Consider the following 15,891-nt stretch of genomic DNA (forward strand, 5'->3'; position numbering starts at 1 on the left):
AGATGTAGCCCAGTCCATCACACACACCACACTCCCCACCATTGACCTCACTGTACTGGTCAAACTAAGATAGACATAAAAAGCTGGAGTCACAGCAGGACAGGCAGCATCTCTAGCGAATAGGAATGAGTGACGTTTCAGGTCGAGACCCTTCTTCAGACTAGTCAACCTGGCAGCTCCTCACACAATCCACTTGTTCATGGGAACATTGCACAGACCATCAGTGGCCAAGATGTCAATGGTGCAGTAAGTGACCACAAGTGACCGATTAGTCAATGGTACCGTACACAGACCGTCAGTGACTAGGTTATTATTGGTAAACAAGGAACTGCAGATGCTGGAAAATCAAAGGTCGACAAAAGTGCTGGAGAAACTCAGCGGGTGAGGCAGCATCTATGGAGCGAAGGAATGGGTGACGTTTCGGGTCGAGACCCGTTGAGTTTCTCCAGCATTTTTGTCTACCTTAGGTTAGTATTGGTAGTAAGTGACCAGGTGACCAGGTTAGTATTGGTAGTAAGTGACCAGGTGACCAGGTTAGTATTGGTACCTTACACCAGCCGTCAATGACCAAGATGCGTGGGTGAGGCTACAGACAGACAGACAGACAGACAGACAGACAGACAGACAGACAGACAGACAGACAGACAGACAGACAGGCAGACAGACACACAGACAGACGGCTGCTGCCGTTACCTGTTCCTGCTTGTTGTTGGGCTCGTTGTGCAGCTGTTCTCTATTGTCTGCCATCTCTGGCTGGACCAGGGGCTGCTCCTCCACAGGGGACCGCTGCTCAACATTCGTTAACTCAGGATCCGCCACACATTCTGTTGTCATAGTTACAAGTTATCCTGAAAGAGGAAAAAAAATGTTATTAGATGCCAAGTGGAAGATGAAAGGCAGTTTCAAAAGCTTCAGGAAGAGAAAAGTAAACACATGAAGAACAAATCAAGGGGCTTGGCGGTTTGACTCTGAATACCATGGTCTGTTTCAGCATTTAATAAATCTGCCTTTCTAAACTGCTTTGCTCATTTGCTCAGCAAAATAAAAATGTATATCCGTAGTACGATTGCTACTGTCTCTGGATTTACTGGACTGTGTTCTGCTATCAACATTGTCAACTACAAACACAAGCTAATAACATTCATCGTGCTGTTCACACTGGGATTAGGTGTGCAGGCTCATTTTCAAACACTAATCATCTTTGGTTTATAAATGCATAGTGCACACTTCTGCAGTCCACTGATTTTATTTTACATTTCTGTCATCATGTTAGAACTTGCGATTTGCCAAAATGTAAAGTGTATTTAGGATTAGCTGATGTCAGGCTCAGTGTCATTGACGCAAGGAGTCAATGAGCAACCAATGGACTTTATTGATCGCCTGCCCATAACCAGGAAGCTTGATGCATCATTTGGGAGTGAATGGATCCGAGCATCGAAATGAAAAGGCAACGATAATTGTAATGGAGGTAAAATCAATGCGTTGTGCAATTAAAGGTAAGACAATGAATGATCGGGCATCAAAGTCCATCGAACCTGCTCCACCATCCATTACATCTGCGGTCAATTGTCAACCTAGTCCAACCACTTCCTATATCCATCCACGTGTCCACACATTTAATGAATGAATGAATGAATAAGTATATTGGCCAAGTATTCACATACAAGGAATTTGCCTTGGTGCTCCGCCCGCAAGTGACAACATGACATAGTGACAGTTAAGAATGACACATAAAACATTAAACATTAATAATAAAACATTATTGATTAAACATTTGAATTACATAAAATACCAGAGCAAAGGGAGGCTACAGATGTTTGGTTATTGAGTAGAGCTACTACTCGTGGGAAAAAGCTGTTTTTATGTCTGGCTGTGGCAGCTTTGACAGTCCGGAGTTGCCTTCCAGAGGGAAGTGATTCAACCTTCACCTTCAACTGATTTACTTCATGATCCACAGCCCTCTGACAGGAGGAACTGCAGACATTAACAATCCAGAAGCATTTCTTCATCTCAGTTTTTGATATCAATCCCCTTTGCCCCAACTCAAGGGTGTGGCCAACAGGGTCCCAGAACCCACAATGCAATCTGCCCCAGAGTGGAACCTTGTCATTGTTTAACGTCTGGTCTTGTTCATCGGGTCATAAGGGATAGGTGTAGAATTAGGCCATTCGGCCCATCAAGTCTACTCCGCCATTCAATCTATCTCTACCTCCTAACCCCATTCTCCTGCCTTCTCCCCATAACCTCTGACACATGCACTACTCAAGAATCTATCTATCTCGGACTGGGCCTCCAAGTGGCAAAGAATTCCACAGATTCACCACCCTCTGACTGAAGAAATTTCTCCTCATCTCCTTCCTAAAAGAACGCCCTGTTGTGAACTCTCACCCACCCACCCTGGACAATCCCCTCCCGTCTCACCAGCTGCCACAGGGTCACATGACAGGCACGTCCATTCCAACAAGCACCGTGGGCACAACTGCACACTGACCCCTGGCCGTTCCAGACCGCTGGCATCTTTACCAACATTCCATGCTGCCTTCTCATTCACTTGCACCATTTCACAGTGGCCAGATTGACACATTCCTTCCTCATGAGAGGAATAGATCGGGCAGATGCACAGAGTCTCTTGCCCAGAGCAGGTGAATCGAGGACCAGAGGACATAGGTTCAAGGTGACGGGGAAAATATTTAATAGGAATCTGAGGGGTAACTTTTTCCACACAGAGGATGGTGGGTGTATGGAACAAGCTGCCAGAGGAGGTAGTTGAGGCAGGGACTATCCCAACATTTAAAAACCAGTTAGACAGGTACATGGATAGGACAGGTTTGGAGGGATATGGACGAAGTGCAGGCAGGTGGGACTAGTGTGGTTGGGACATGTTGGCCAGTATGGGCAAGTTGGGCCGAAGGGCCTGTTTTCCCCTTCACCTTAAATCTATGTCCTCTGGTCCTCGATTCCTCTCAACATCCATGCTTGTTAGTTGACTACACTTTGGTGGGTCGTGGGGTCGGTGTGCTGGACCAGGGGAAGGGGAGGTCCACATGGCCTGACCCTGGACAGACAGAGTGGACCCTGGACAAACTGACCCTCTGTCCCTGGGCAGACAGAGCTGACCCTGGACAAACTGACCCTGGACAGACAGGGCTGATTTACTGACTGCTCTTTCACATTCTGAGCAAAGAACAAAGTGCTGGAGAAACTCGTTGGGTCAGGCAGCATCTGTGGAGCGAATGGTCAGATGGTGGTTTGGGCTGGGACTCTCATCTGTACAGAATGATCCAGGGGAGATAGCTAAATAAATGTCCATTTCAGTTTAGCTTAGATGCAGCACGTAAACAGGCCCCACCACCCACTATACCGACCTGTTCACTAAAGATGCTGCCTGGCCAACTTTACTCCACTATTTTGGCAAGCAGCATCTGCAGCTGTGAGTGTGGACAGAGTAAGCCTCCATGTTACATTGTTGAAAAGCCTCCTCCATAAACAAACGAGGATGTTGTTCATTAACGCGCCCACAAACTTCATCCCCCGAAAATTATTCATGGCCCTGCTGGTATTCTGGGGATTGTTGGTTGCAGCAGGTTAATTAATGTGCAAACGTCTGTAGGTGTTTGCAGGCCTGCACAGCATCACTTAGCTGTTCGTCTGCAATGTTACTTTATACATGCCTATAAATGCCAAATGTCAAAACTAAAAACACCCTTTAGATCTAATTATGACACGACTGCACAATCAGCGACTGTGAGGAAGGAAATGCATCAGCGTTTACCAAGAAACACCAGCGGTCTTTTAATAGACAGAGAAGTAGCAATTAAAAATGAAACTACATTCATAAACAATTTATTACATCAATGTGGTCTTTCGTCAGTTTAGTAATCTCGGTGTCATAAAACTGATCATTTAAAATTGAACAGTAGAAAAAAATAAAACTGTAAAACCTGGAGTATTGTGTGCAGTTTTGGTCCCCTAATTTGAGGAAGGACATTCTTGCTATTGAAGGAGTGCAGAGTAGGTTTACAAGGTTAATTCCCGGGATGGCGGGACTGTCATATGCTGAGAGAATGGAGCGGCTGGGCTTGTACACTCTGGAGTTTAGAAGGATGAGAGGGCATCTTATTGAATCATATTAGATTATTAAGGGCTTGGACACGCTAGAGACAGGAAACATGTTCCCTATGTTGGGGGAGTCCAGAACCAGGGGCCACAGTTTAAGAATAAGGGGTAAGCCATTTAGAACGGAGACGAGGAAACACTTTTTCTCACAGAGAGTTGTGAGTCCGTGGAATTCTCTGCCTCAGAGGGCAGTGGAGGCCGGTTCTCTGGATACTTTCAAGAGAGAGCTAGATAGGGCTCTTAAAGATAGTGGAGTCAGGGGATATGGGGAGAAGGCAGGAACGGGGTACTGATTGGGGATGATCAGCCATGATCACATTGAATGGCGGTGCTGGCTTGAAGGGCCGAATGGCCTACTCCTGCACCTATTGTCTATTGTCTAGCACTGTGAAAGTCGAGTGTTTAAGGTTTGCGAGAGGCCGGTGAGCTGTGGCACTATGCACTGTCACTATGCACTGTCACTAACAAACACTGAACAAGACGTAGATAGACACAAGATGCTGCAGTAACTCAGCGGGACAGGCAGCATCTCTGGAGAGAAGGAATGGGCGACGTTTCGGGTCGGGACCCTTCTTCAGTCTGTGTTTACAGTTTTGGACAGAGGATTGCAAACTGACTGTTACAAGATGAAGATCACTGTTCTTATTAAACATTATTTTATATAATCACTCGGCTCCAATCGTACCGACTGTGTCTGGAACCCGTCTTTCTCAATCAAGTCCGAAACATTTTCTCACCATCCCCTTTGGAATAATAGGAAACATTTGGCTTAACAAATCAAGTAGCGATCGACATAAACCACACAGTGTGCCTGCTCCTCCAGGCTGTGTGTTTAGCGAGTCTCTAACCTCCTCCATTCCTTCCCCCTCCACATAAGGAATAGAAGTAGAATTAGTCCATTCGGCCCATCAACTCCACTCCTCCATTCAATCATGGCTGATCTATCTCTCCCTCCTAACCCCATTCTCCTGCCTTCTCCCCATAACCTCTGACATCCGTACTAATCAAGAATCTATCTATCTCTGCCTTAAAAATACCCATTGACTTGGCCTCCACCGCTGTCTGTTACAAAGAATTCCACAGATTCACCACCCTCTGACTAAAGAAATTCCTCCTCATCTCCTTCCTAAAGGAAGGTCCTTTAATTCTGAGGCTGTGACCTTTAGTCCTAGACTCTCCCACTAGTGGAAACATCCTCTCCACATCCACTCTATCCAGGCCTTTCACTATTCAGCAAGTTTCAATGAGGTCCCCCCTCATTCTTCTAAACTCCAGCGAGTACTGGCCCAGCGCTGACAAACGCTCATCGTATCTATCATATGTGTTATTGCTCCCCCACCCTGGTCTTCCTCCTCACATCCTTGTACCCCCGATCTTTGCTTGTACCCCTATCGTTAGCACACCTTCCCCAGCCCACAATGGGTCTTTGTGGACTCCACCCTTCTTGAAGTCATCTGTTGCCGGCCTTATTTTGTTCTGGTCTTCTCTATCTTTCAGTCTGAAGAAAGGTTCCGACCCGAAACGTCACCTATCCATGTTCTCCACAGATGCTGCCTGACCCGCTGAGTTACTCCAGCACTCTGTGAAACGTCACCTATCCATGTTCTCCACAGATGCTGCCTGACCCGCTGAGTTACTCCAGCACTCTGTGAAACGTCACCTATCCATGTTCTCCACAGATGCTGCCTGACCCGCTGAGTTATGGTGCAGCAGCATCTGTGGAGCTAAGGAAATAGGCAACGTTTCGGGCCGAAACCCTTCTGGAAATAGGCAACGTTTCGGGCCGAAACCCTTCCGGGTTTCGGCCCGAAACGTTGCCTATTTCCTTAGCTTCATAGATGCTGCTGCACCCGCTGAGTTACTCCAGCACTCTGTGAAACGTCACCTATCCATGTTCTCCACAGATGCTGCCTGACCCGCTGAGTTACTCCAGCACTCTGTGAAACGTCACCTATCCATGTTCTCCACAGATGCTGCCTGACCCGCTGAGTTACTCCAGCACTCTGTGAAACGTCACCTATCCATGTTCTCCACAGATGCTGCCTGACCCGCTGAGTTACTCCGGCATTTTGTGTCTATCTTCGGTTTAAACCAGCATCTGCAGTTCCTTCCTACCCACAATGCCGCTTGTGTCAGCTAACTACATACACACACTGACCGCTGCCACCTTGTCGATGTTCCAATCACCAGCTCACATCAGCAGCAGCTTATTGGCCGTGCAGAGTTTCACGCTGGGACCAACACGCCTCATTGATTGAGTTAAATAACAGCTCGCCGTCGCCTCGAGCCCACAACCATTCCATGCAGGCGGCATCTTGACAAGGACCACATCAAGCAGAGACACCCAAACACAGGACAAGTTCATCTGCTGCTGCACTCTGTCACCGCACTGAGTGGACACGATATCTCAGGGCCACAGGGTCTCCCAGACCCACTCGCCAACTCCAGTCAACGTCATCGCACCCATTTGTATCCAAGGTTTCAAATGGGAAGTCGGGGGTTGGGGGTCGGGGGTCGGGGAGGGTTGGGGGTCGGGGGTCGAGGAGGGTTGGGGGTCGAGGAGGGTTGGGGGTCGGGGAGGGTTGGGGGTCGGGGAGGGTTGGGGGTCGGGGAGGGGTGGGGGGTCGTGGAGGGCTGGGGGTCGGAGGGGGGGAGCTGGGGGTCGGGGAGGGACAGGTGTAGAGACAGCGAGAGACGGGTCAGAGAGGTGGGGGAGCCTGCAATCTACACAACACCAATTAGGAAGTAGATTGATTGGAGGTGGGCATGGAATTGTGTGGGGGAATTCCGCCCTTTCTTCCTGCATTCCCACTTTATGTTCAGTTCCTACAGGGATTACAGGGACAAACCTCTGCAATATTTATCACCAAGGAGACTACAGAAAATGACAGCTGATGTTCCACAACATGGAGAGAGATTGCAGTGAAGGGCAGGACGGGGCCAGCATTAAAACCGTTCACACGTCACTGGGCAACCCACTCCCCATCCCAGTGGCAGCTCCCTGCTCCAACCCCGAGTCAGGACTGGTGCTGAAGAATAGATTATAAATTATAAATGTGAGGGCTGGCTTGAAAGGTTTCAGCAAGAGAGAGAAGGCACGAACGAGGCGGTGCTTCAGGGAGTTTGTGCGGTGAAGCCTGTGGTGTAGACAGAGACCAACGCTGACCACAGCCCCACCTGCCCACACCTGCCCACACCGGAGTGCCGGGAGGCTGATGCTCCACGTACATCTGTGGCTGGCAGGAGCAAAGGCTACACAGAGCTGACAGCTGCAGCCCCCGTGGCTGTTGCCAAGTCAGGCCTTTCTTGCTGCAGCTTAACAGGTCCATTAACTGAATAACTCAGTGGAAAAAGGGTCTTGACGCGAAATGTCACCCATTCCTTCTCTCCAGAGATACTGCCTGTCCCGCTGTGTTACTCCAGTTTGTGTCTCAGCATCTGCAGTTCCATCCAACGCACAAATATACACACATACACACAATCATACAAATAATGGCCAGTTAGACTAATAATGAGAATAAAGACACTGAGTATTGTTGTCGCCCCTCATCTTCATCATCGACGGTCACTCGAAACGAGTCTGACTGTCCTCTCTATGGAGGATGCCTGTGCGTGACTTTGTTTAACGTGGGGAGACTGGTACACAGACAGCCACCCCACTGTCCTTGACAGATCTGGGTCAGGATCCAGTGGCATGTAGTCCAAGATGGCCGGAGACCCTTTCCTGCTGCAGCCTTCATCCGCCTTCCCAGCCGTTGTGACGCTCCACTAAGGTCAGCCATCGTCCTCCGCCTGTTCCACCGTTGAGGTCTTGGTTGGATTGCTCTTTGTCAGAGACCTCCCCCTCGACCTTACCGCCATGGGTGGCCCCTTACAGGAGCATAGCTCCAGACGGCATCGCTCTCAGGATCTCAGGTCCACACAAGCTTCTCCACCACGACAAGGTGACAATCCACAGAGAGATGTCACCACCCACACACTTGCTCACTACTGGTTAAAAACTGGAATCTCTGCCCCATGAGGGTAAAGAATTAAACACCTGATCCTTGAAATTGTCAACAAGACACAGGTGAGACCAACAGTTGGCGTCAGGTACCACAGGGACCTGATGATCATTAGTTTGGTGGAGCAAGGAATGATGAATGCAGCACCAAGGCTGTGACTTGAAGGATCTGGTGATAGAGCAGGGAGTGGGGGGGGGGGGGGGGAAGATGTTCTGATGAGGCTGGCTCCAGGCAGTCCAACATGCACGGCCAAAGCAGAACGGCACGGTGGCGCAGCGGTAGAGTTGCTGCCTCACAGCACCAGAGACCCGGGTTTGATCCCGACTACGGGTGCTGTCTGTACGGAGTCTCAGGGTGCGATACTTTCCTCCCACACTCCAAAGACATGCAGGGTTAATTGGCCTCGGTAAAATGGTCAATTGTCCCGAGAGTGTGTGTGGGATAGTGTAAGTGTGCGGGGATCGCTGGGCAGCACGGACCCGGTGGGCCAGTTTCCGTGCTGTATCTCTAAACTAGACTTAATGTTAATGGCAATGCAGTGTTTGACCCACTGGTTGATGCCGACAGTGAACTTCATCCACGCAGAATCTCAGCACATGTCCAGCAACAACAAGGTGTATCTACCTGACACGACCAAGTTCAGCACAGGTGTATCTACCTGACACGACCAAGATCAGCACAGGTGTATCTACCTGACACAACCAAGTTCAGCACAGGTGTATCTACCTGACACGACCAAGTTCAGCACAGGTGTATCTACCTGACACGACCAAGTTCAGCACAGGTGTATCTACCTGACACGACCAAGATCACACATACATTTCAAAGTGAACTTCAAATGGATTGTCCATGCATAAACAGATGCATTTATCTTGCCCCTAACTGGACACCTTAACATAGTCCCAGATGCTCCCGAGAAATAATCCAGGTTTGTTGTCTCCAACCCAGGCAACATCCAGGTGAGTCTCTTCTGCACACTCTCCAAATGTCCGTGGGATTAACACTGGTCAGGACATCATGAAGCACGTTGGACTTCAGTGACTGCCACTGGTTTACACCCAGCTGTCAGAACACGGACCACCTCACAGCCACAACAAGGTGCAACACGGGACCGTCAGTGAGACTGTCCGCTCAGACCAATGGTGAGTCCAGACCGCTGGTACGCAGAGAAACATAGAAAATAGGTGCAGCTGCCATTCAGCCATCCAATGTGGTCATGGCTGATCATCCACAATCAGTACCCCGTTCCTGCTTTCTCCCTATCTCCCTTGATTCCGTTAGCCCTCAGAGCTAAATCTAACTCTCTCTTGAAAACATCCAGTGAATTCGCCTCCACTGCCTTCTGTGGCAGAGAATTCCACAGATTCACAATTCTCTGTGTGAAAAAGTGTTTCCTCATCTCCGTCTTAAATGGCCTACCCCTTATTCTTAAACTGTGACCCCTGGTTCTGGACTGCCCCAACATCAGGAACATTTTTCCTGCAGCTAGCCTGTCCAATCCCTTAAAAATCTTATATGTTTGTATAAGATCACAGCCAGCGTTACTGATAAACCTGGTGTAATGTAAATAATACCTGGTGTCTCTCTCACCTGGAGCCAGTGAGATTCAGACTTGTAAACCTGTCCAACACTGCACTGTACACTCACTGACAGTCCAAGCACCGCACTGTACATTCAGAGCTGCCAACCATGTCATCCCACACAGCATCTTACTCATAAATTCCAAATGGATCTATTCTGCTTTCAAACGTGGGTGCATAATTACAAAGATTATCTCTTCGTCATGAGTGGAGCGCTGACTCAGCACATTCCCTCGTTTACCAAGCTTCTTGTTCCCCACAGAACAGTGGCTGCATCGTGGACTATGCACCGGTCATCCACGCAGTGCTGGGAGGCAGATGCAAGCAAGCGACCCACATCTGTGGCTGGCAGAAGCAAGGCTGCTTCAGGAATGTGGTCAGGCCATCTGGCAGCTGCATCTCCTGTGGTTATCGGCAAGTCAGCACTTTCATCCCCAGCTTCAGCGAAACAGAGAATTCCCCTCCTGGTGTAAATAAAGTTCTATCGGATCGGATCGGATAGAGATTATTGAGGGACTCCTTCTGCCAAGATGTGAGAATGCTTTTACATTTCATGGGGCATTAGATTATATGGAATTATCTGTGGGAATTCTACCTCTGTTCCTCTGGAGTGCTGCCCCTCTCAGCCCTGCTTTGTCCCAGAAGATTGCTCCGTTAGAAAATGGGACCTCATTGAAACATACAAAATAGTGAAAGTCTTGGATAGAGTGGATGTTTCCACTAGTGGGAGAGTCTAGGACTAGAGGCCACAGCCTCAGAATTAAAGGACGTTCTTTTAGGAAGGAGATGAGGAGGAATTTATTTAGCCCGAGGGTGGCGCATCTGTGGAATTCTTTGCCACAGAAGGCTGTGGAGGCCACGTCTGTGATATTTTAAGGCAGAGATAGATAGATTCTTGATTAGTGCGGGTGTCAGGGGTTATGGGGAGAAGACAGAATGGGGTTAGGAGGGAGAGATAGATCAGCCATGATTGAATGGAGGAGTAGACTTGATGGGCCAAATGGCCTAATTATACTCCTATTCCTTATGAATGGGGGGGGGGGGGGGAGGAATGGAGGAGTTACTTGAATTTAGGCTCCTGGTCAGCTGTGCATCAGACTCCGTCATGGACTAGTTAGGTTAGAGACTCGCTAAACACACAGACTGGAGGAGCAGGCACACGTGTGGTTTATGTCGAACGCTACTTGCGCTGAATAATTTGCTGAGCCAAATGTTTCCTATTATTCCAAAGGGGATGGTGAGAAAATGTTTGGGACTTGACTGAGAAAGACGGGTTCCAGACACGGTCGGTACGATTGGAGCCGAGTGATTATATAAAATAATGTTTAATAAGAACAGTGATCTTCATCTTGTAACAGTCAGTTTGCAATCCTCTGTCCAAAACTGTAAACACAGAATGAAGAAGGGTCCCGACCCGAAACGTCGCCCATTCCTTCTCTCCAGAGATGCTGCCTGTCCCGCTGAGTTACTCCAAACTGTAAACACAGCAGTGTGGGGTGATAGTGGTCAGTTGCTTGTATAGATAGATAAACCCCAGTGAGATGAGAGAAGGGTAGAACTTGGATCAGTGTACATGTTGAAAAATTCGCGGCGACCATAATGAGGCCGCGACTAGTTCCCAGAATGCAGGAACTCCTCACGCCCATGAAGGCAACTCCCCGGCAACCACCCGCAAACATATGGCGACTGCATTGTCTCCTGCAGTTGCCTAAGTGGGACAGGCCCATTACAGTATTTATTGGGAACGTATTAGATTGCACTTGTCAATAGACAATAGGTGCAGGAGTAGGCCATTCGGCCCTTCGAGCCAGCACCACCATTCACTGTGATCATGGTTGATCATCCACAATCAGTACCCCGTTCCTGCCTTTTCCCCACCAAGTCCTTTCTAACCTGCCAGGCCGGGCCGCTGAGGTTTAACAGACCCAAAGCAACGGAGCAGTCCCACGCAATATTGCATAACGTGGAATTGGCTGCAGCATGGAGAACATCTTCACACGCCCTCAGCAAAAGGATCAGAGCACCCACTGACCCAGCTGAGATCACCACCATTGCCGTGAGAGGCTGGGGATATCTCAGTCACGGTGTCACACAGTAGATAAAGTAGCGAATGACAGGGATGGGTGAGGACCAAAAGCTGCCCCACCCCCTAAACATGATGCCCCATAACATCTGTGCTCACACACACACTGACTCAAGTACAGGTGCGAATACATGTCTTTGTGGGCAGTAGGCAAATGCTGACATGTTGAATATGCTTCAGGTGTGGCTGCGAATTGGCACAGGTGGATTCGGAGCTGCAAGTCACCCAACCCTGCCCACACTGAGCCTGGGGGCCCCGCACCCCACCATCAGCATTCACAATCTCAAACACACCGCAGCAAGGAAATATGGGAGGTAGTTGAAGAGTTACCTTTGGACCGCTCTAGAAAATTATCTTCAGGTGGAAATAGTTTTCAGAGATAATCGACGTTGGGAACGGATCCAATTAGCTGCCCCGGTCCGGACTTGACCGTCTAACTGGACAATCTCCGTCTGCAGATTGATGTCAAGCAATCAAGATGTCCAGTACAGAAGGTACACCAATCTCCCAGGTGTAGAGTTCACATGAACCTCCAGGTGTAGAGTTCACCTGAACCTCCAGGTGTAGAGTTCACCTGAACCTCCAGGTGTAGAGTTCACCTGAACCTCCAGGTGTAGAGTTCACCTGAACCTCCAGGTGTAGAGTTCACTTGAACCTCCAGGTGTAGAGTTCACCTGAACCACCAGGTGTATAGGACACTTCCCAGATGTAGAGGACAATGTTTGGGAAACATTTGGGCAGGTATATGGATGGGACGGGTTTGTAGGGACATGGGTCAAATACAGGTGGGTGGGACTGTTGTAGATGGGGCATGTTGGCCAGTGTGGGCAAGTTGGGCCGAAGGGCCTGTTTCCACACTGCATCACTCTGATACCTGAATCTCCTCACCAGCAGCAACAGGGCTGTAGAACGTGTCATGCTGACAACCAATGATGGAACTCATCTCACTGCCCGCTGGTTTTGTACAATAACACCGAATCTTAAGGTATACTTTCCAAACAAAGAGTTTCCCTGCATATATCCATCAAGATGTTGAGCATAACAATTCATTGTGTGTGACAAATCCTACTGTGTTATTGCGATAGGAAGATTCTAGTGTTGCTTTAAAGTTAATACCTCCACACGGCAATAAGGGAAAACTCCATGAGCAGGTACGTGCGCAGATCGTGGAATACATTATGCCTGAACATCTTACTGATGGAGTTTAATACTTTGCTGATGAAATAGAAATGCAACTAAACTGTGACAGATTATTTAAAATACCAACTAAATGATAAACTTGCATGGCTCCAGTTTCACTTTCAAAACGTCATTTGCCATTTAGTTTAGAGATAGTGTGGAAACAGACCCTTCGGCCCATCGCGTCTGGGCTGACCAGCGATTCCCGCACACTAACACTACCCTACACACACAAGGAACAATTCACTATCTTGATGAAGCCAATTAACTTACAAACCTGTACGTCTTTGGAGTGTGGGAGGAAACTGGAGCACCCGGAGAAAACCCACGAGGTCACGGGGAGAGCGTGCACAGACAGCAGCCTTAGTCAGGATGGAACCCGGGTCTCTGGCGCTGTGAGGCAGCAACTCTACCGCTGCTCCACCATGCTGTTCCCCCCCCCCCCCCCCCCCCCCCCAACCACCATTGCTGGAATCGAAGGTCAAACAGCCGGTCGCGGTAACTGAGGAACCGCAAGACGGAAGGACAGGCAGAGCAGCCGTTAACTCCAGACATAACTCTGGGCCAGAGCAGAGACCAGCGCAGTGACCTCTCCCCGACCCCAACACTTGACTCTGTCCAGCAGGAAACAAAACGGTGACGTGATTCTACCGCCTCCAGATGATGACTTGGACCATCAGTGACCAGGCTCCAGTTTTACTGCTACACTGCCCTACTGGACTGACCACAGAGTGTTGGAGTAACTCAGCGGGTCGGGGATGCTGCTTGACCCACTGAGTTACTCCAGCACCTTGTGTCTTTTTTTTTTATTAACCAGCATCTGCAGTTCCCTGTGTCTAAAAGATTTGATTGAGATATTTTAGGATTTCACATTTCCTTTAAATAACACTTTAATTTAAAATTATTTTAAAGCTGTGACAATTACAAGCATCGTACATTTTTACAAATTTGGTATTCTGCAGAAAATCTTCCAATGATAATGTTGACCAGATCACACTAGGAGTATTGGGGGGGGTATGAGTGCACGTCTACACGGGCGTGGCGTTTACACGAGTGCATGGTCACAAATCTGTTTGTGTTCACAGGGACTTGCATGTTCCCTGAGGCGTGTGTTCACACCAGCGTGCATGTTCGCTGAGGCGTGTGTTCACACCAGCGTGCATGTTCGCTGAGGCGTGTGTGCTCACAGATATGTGTGTTCACTGACACGTGTGTGTTCACTGACAGGTGCGTGATGACAGGTGTGTGATCACAGGTGCGTGATCACAGGTGTGTGATCACAGGTGCGTGCACAGCCATGGTGCAGAGTGAATATCCTGGCACAACTGGAGTGTCCACGCTGCGATGTGCCCAGGTCAGCTGCTGACACCACTCTGTCCACAACCAATAGCCAACAATGCCCGCATCACACGCTCACCCAAGGGGATCAGTGGTGTGCATGGTTCCTGACACTAATCCTGCTCACACTCATCCCTGACACTGCCCCTGATCAAACTCACCCCCGACACCACCCCTGCTCACACTCACCCCCGACACTGCCCCTGATCACACTCACCCCCAACACTACTGCTCACACTCACTCCCGACACTGCCCCTGATCACACTCACTCCTGCCACCACCCTTGCTCACACTCACTCCTGCCACTACCCTTGCTCACTCGCTCCTTGTCACTACCCTTGTTCACACTCACACTTGCTGCCACTACCCTTGTTCACACTCACACTTGCTGCCACTACCCTTGTTCACACTCACACTTGCTGCCACCACCCTTGTTCACACTCACACTTGCTGCCACTACCCTTGTTCACACTCACACTTGCTGCCACCACCCTTGTTCACACTCACACTTGCTGCCACACGGGTGCAATAAGGACAAGGCCACTTTGATGCTTCATGAATATTCTCAGCGAGACCTGCGCTGCATTTATATTTGATGACTTTTATGGAATAGAAGTGTCCCATTAAAAATGAACGCATGTCTGTGTCTAATGCTGCCAGCACACATCACTGAAGGTTAAATGACTTGCAAGTTAAAGTTGTTAATTACAGATAAAGTGACACAGGTCAACTCCTCTTGCACCCGTGTCTGTTTGTGAAACTCGGTCTATTTTTAATTTCAGGTCGACTCTAACGAGACACGAATGCTGAACGTAAGGAGCCAGTAGCGGAGTGGTGGAGAATGGGGAAACACATTCTACTCCGGAAATCTCCCACCAATCTGTAGCCTCACATTAAAACCTAAAACTGGAACGGCATCCTGGTTCCGTAGGGTGGTCCTGGGATGAAGAACTTGATTAGTGCGGGTGTCAGGGGTTACGGGGAGAAGGCAGGAGAATGGGATTAGGAGGGAGAGATAGATCAGCCACGATTGAATGGGCCGAATGGCCTAATTCTGCTCCTATCACTTATGAACTTGGGTGGAAGTTGGGATTGGTGGAGAAGTTGTGAAGTGATTGAGCCAGCGTGCCGTGAGAACGTGCCCCTAATGGCAGAGACACCAGGAACAGAAGGAGGTCATTTTAAAACAGGAAAGCCTTGAAGAAAAGCATTTTCTATGAACAATCCTGACCTGGAATTCCTGCCCAGGGTGGATGTGGAAAAATATTCAACTTCCAAAAGGACATTTCAAAGAGATGAGAGATGATTTACAAGGATGTTGCCGGGACTCAAGGGCCTGAGCTGTCGGGAGAGATTGGGTAGGCTGGGACTCAGGAGGCTGAACGGTGATCTTATAGAGGTGTATAAGGTCACGAGGGAATAGATAAGATGATTGTATAGAGGCTTTAACCCACAGAGTAGGAGAAACAAGAATTCAAGGGTGGAGGTTTGAATAGAAACAGGAAGGGCTGTTGGACAAAGTTATTGATGCAGGTTCAATAACAACATTGTGGTTGTCACGGTGGCACAGCGGTAGAGTTGCTGCCTTAC

The 15,891-nt window shown here is 48.9% G+C and overlaps 1 protein-coding gene across 4 annotated transcripts in view; it reads right to left on the reverse strand.

The window, feature by feature from the left end:
- epb41l1 (erythrocyte membrane protein band 4.1 like 1) overlaps positions 1-15,891 on the reverse strand; it is a 152,799-nt gene that overhangs the window by 82,094 nt on the left and 54,814 nt on the right. For all 4 annotated transcript variants that reach the window (XM_033041293.1, XM_033041295.1, XM_033041294.1 and 1 more), the window contains exon 2: positions 694-848. In XM_033041293.1, coding sequence (XP_032897184.1) covers positions 694-834 — 141 coding nt within the window. In that variant the 5' untranslated portion in view covers positions 835-848. The remainder of the gene's footprint in view (positions 1-693; positions 849-15,891) is intronic.

This window comes from Amblyraja radiata, chromosome 23, assembly GCF_010909765.2.
Source record: "Amblyraja radiata isolate CabotCenter1 chromosome 23, sAmbRad1.1.pri, whole genome shotgun sequence".
Taxonomy (NCBI): Eukaryota; Metazoa; Chordata; class Chondrichthyes; order Rajiformes; family Rajidae; genus Amblyraja; species Amblyraja radiata.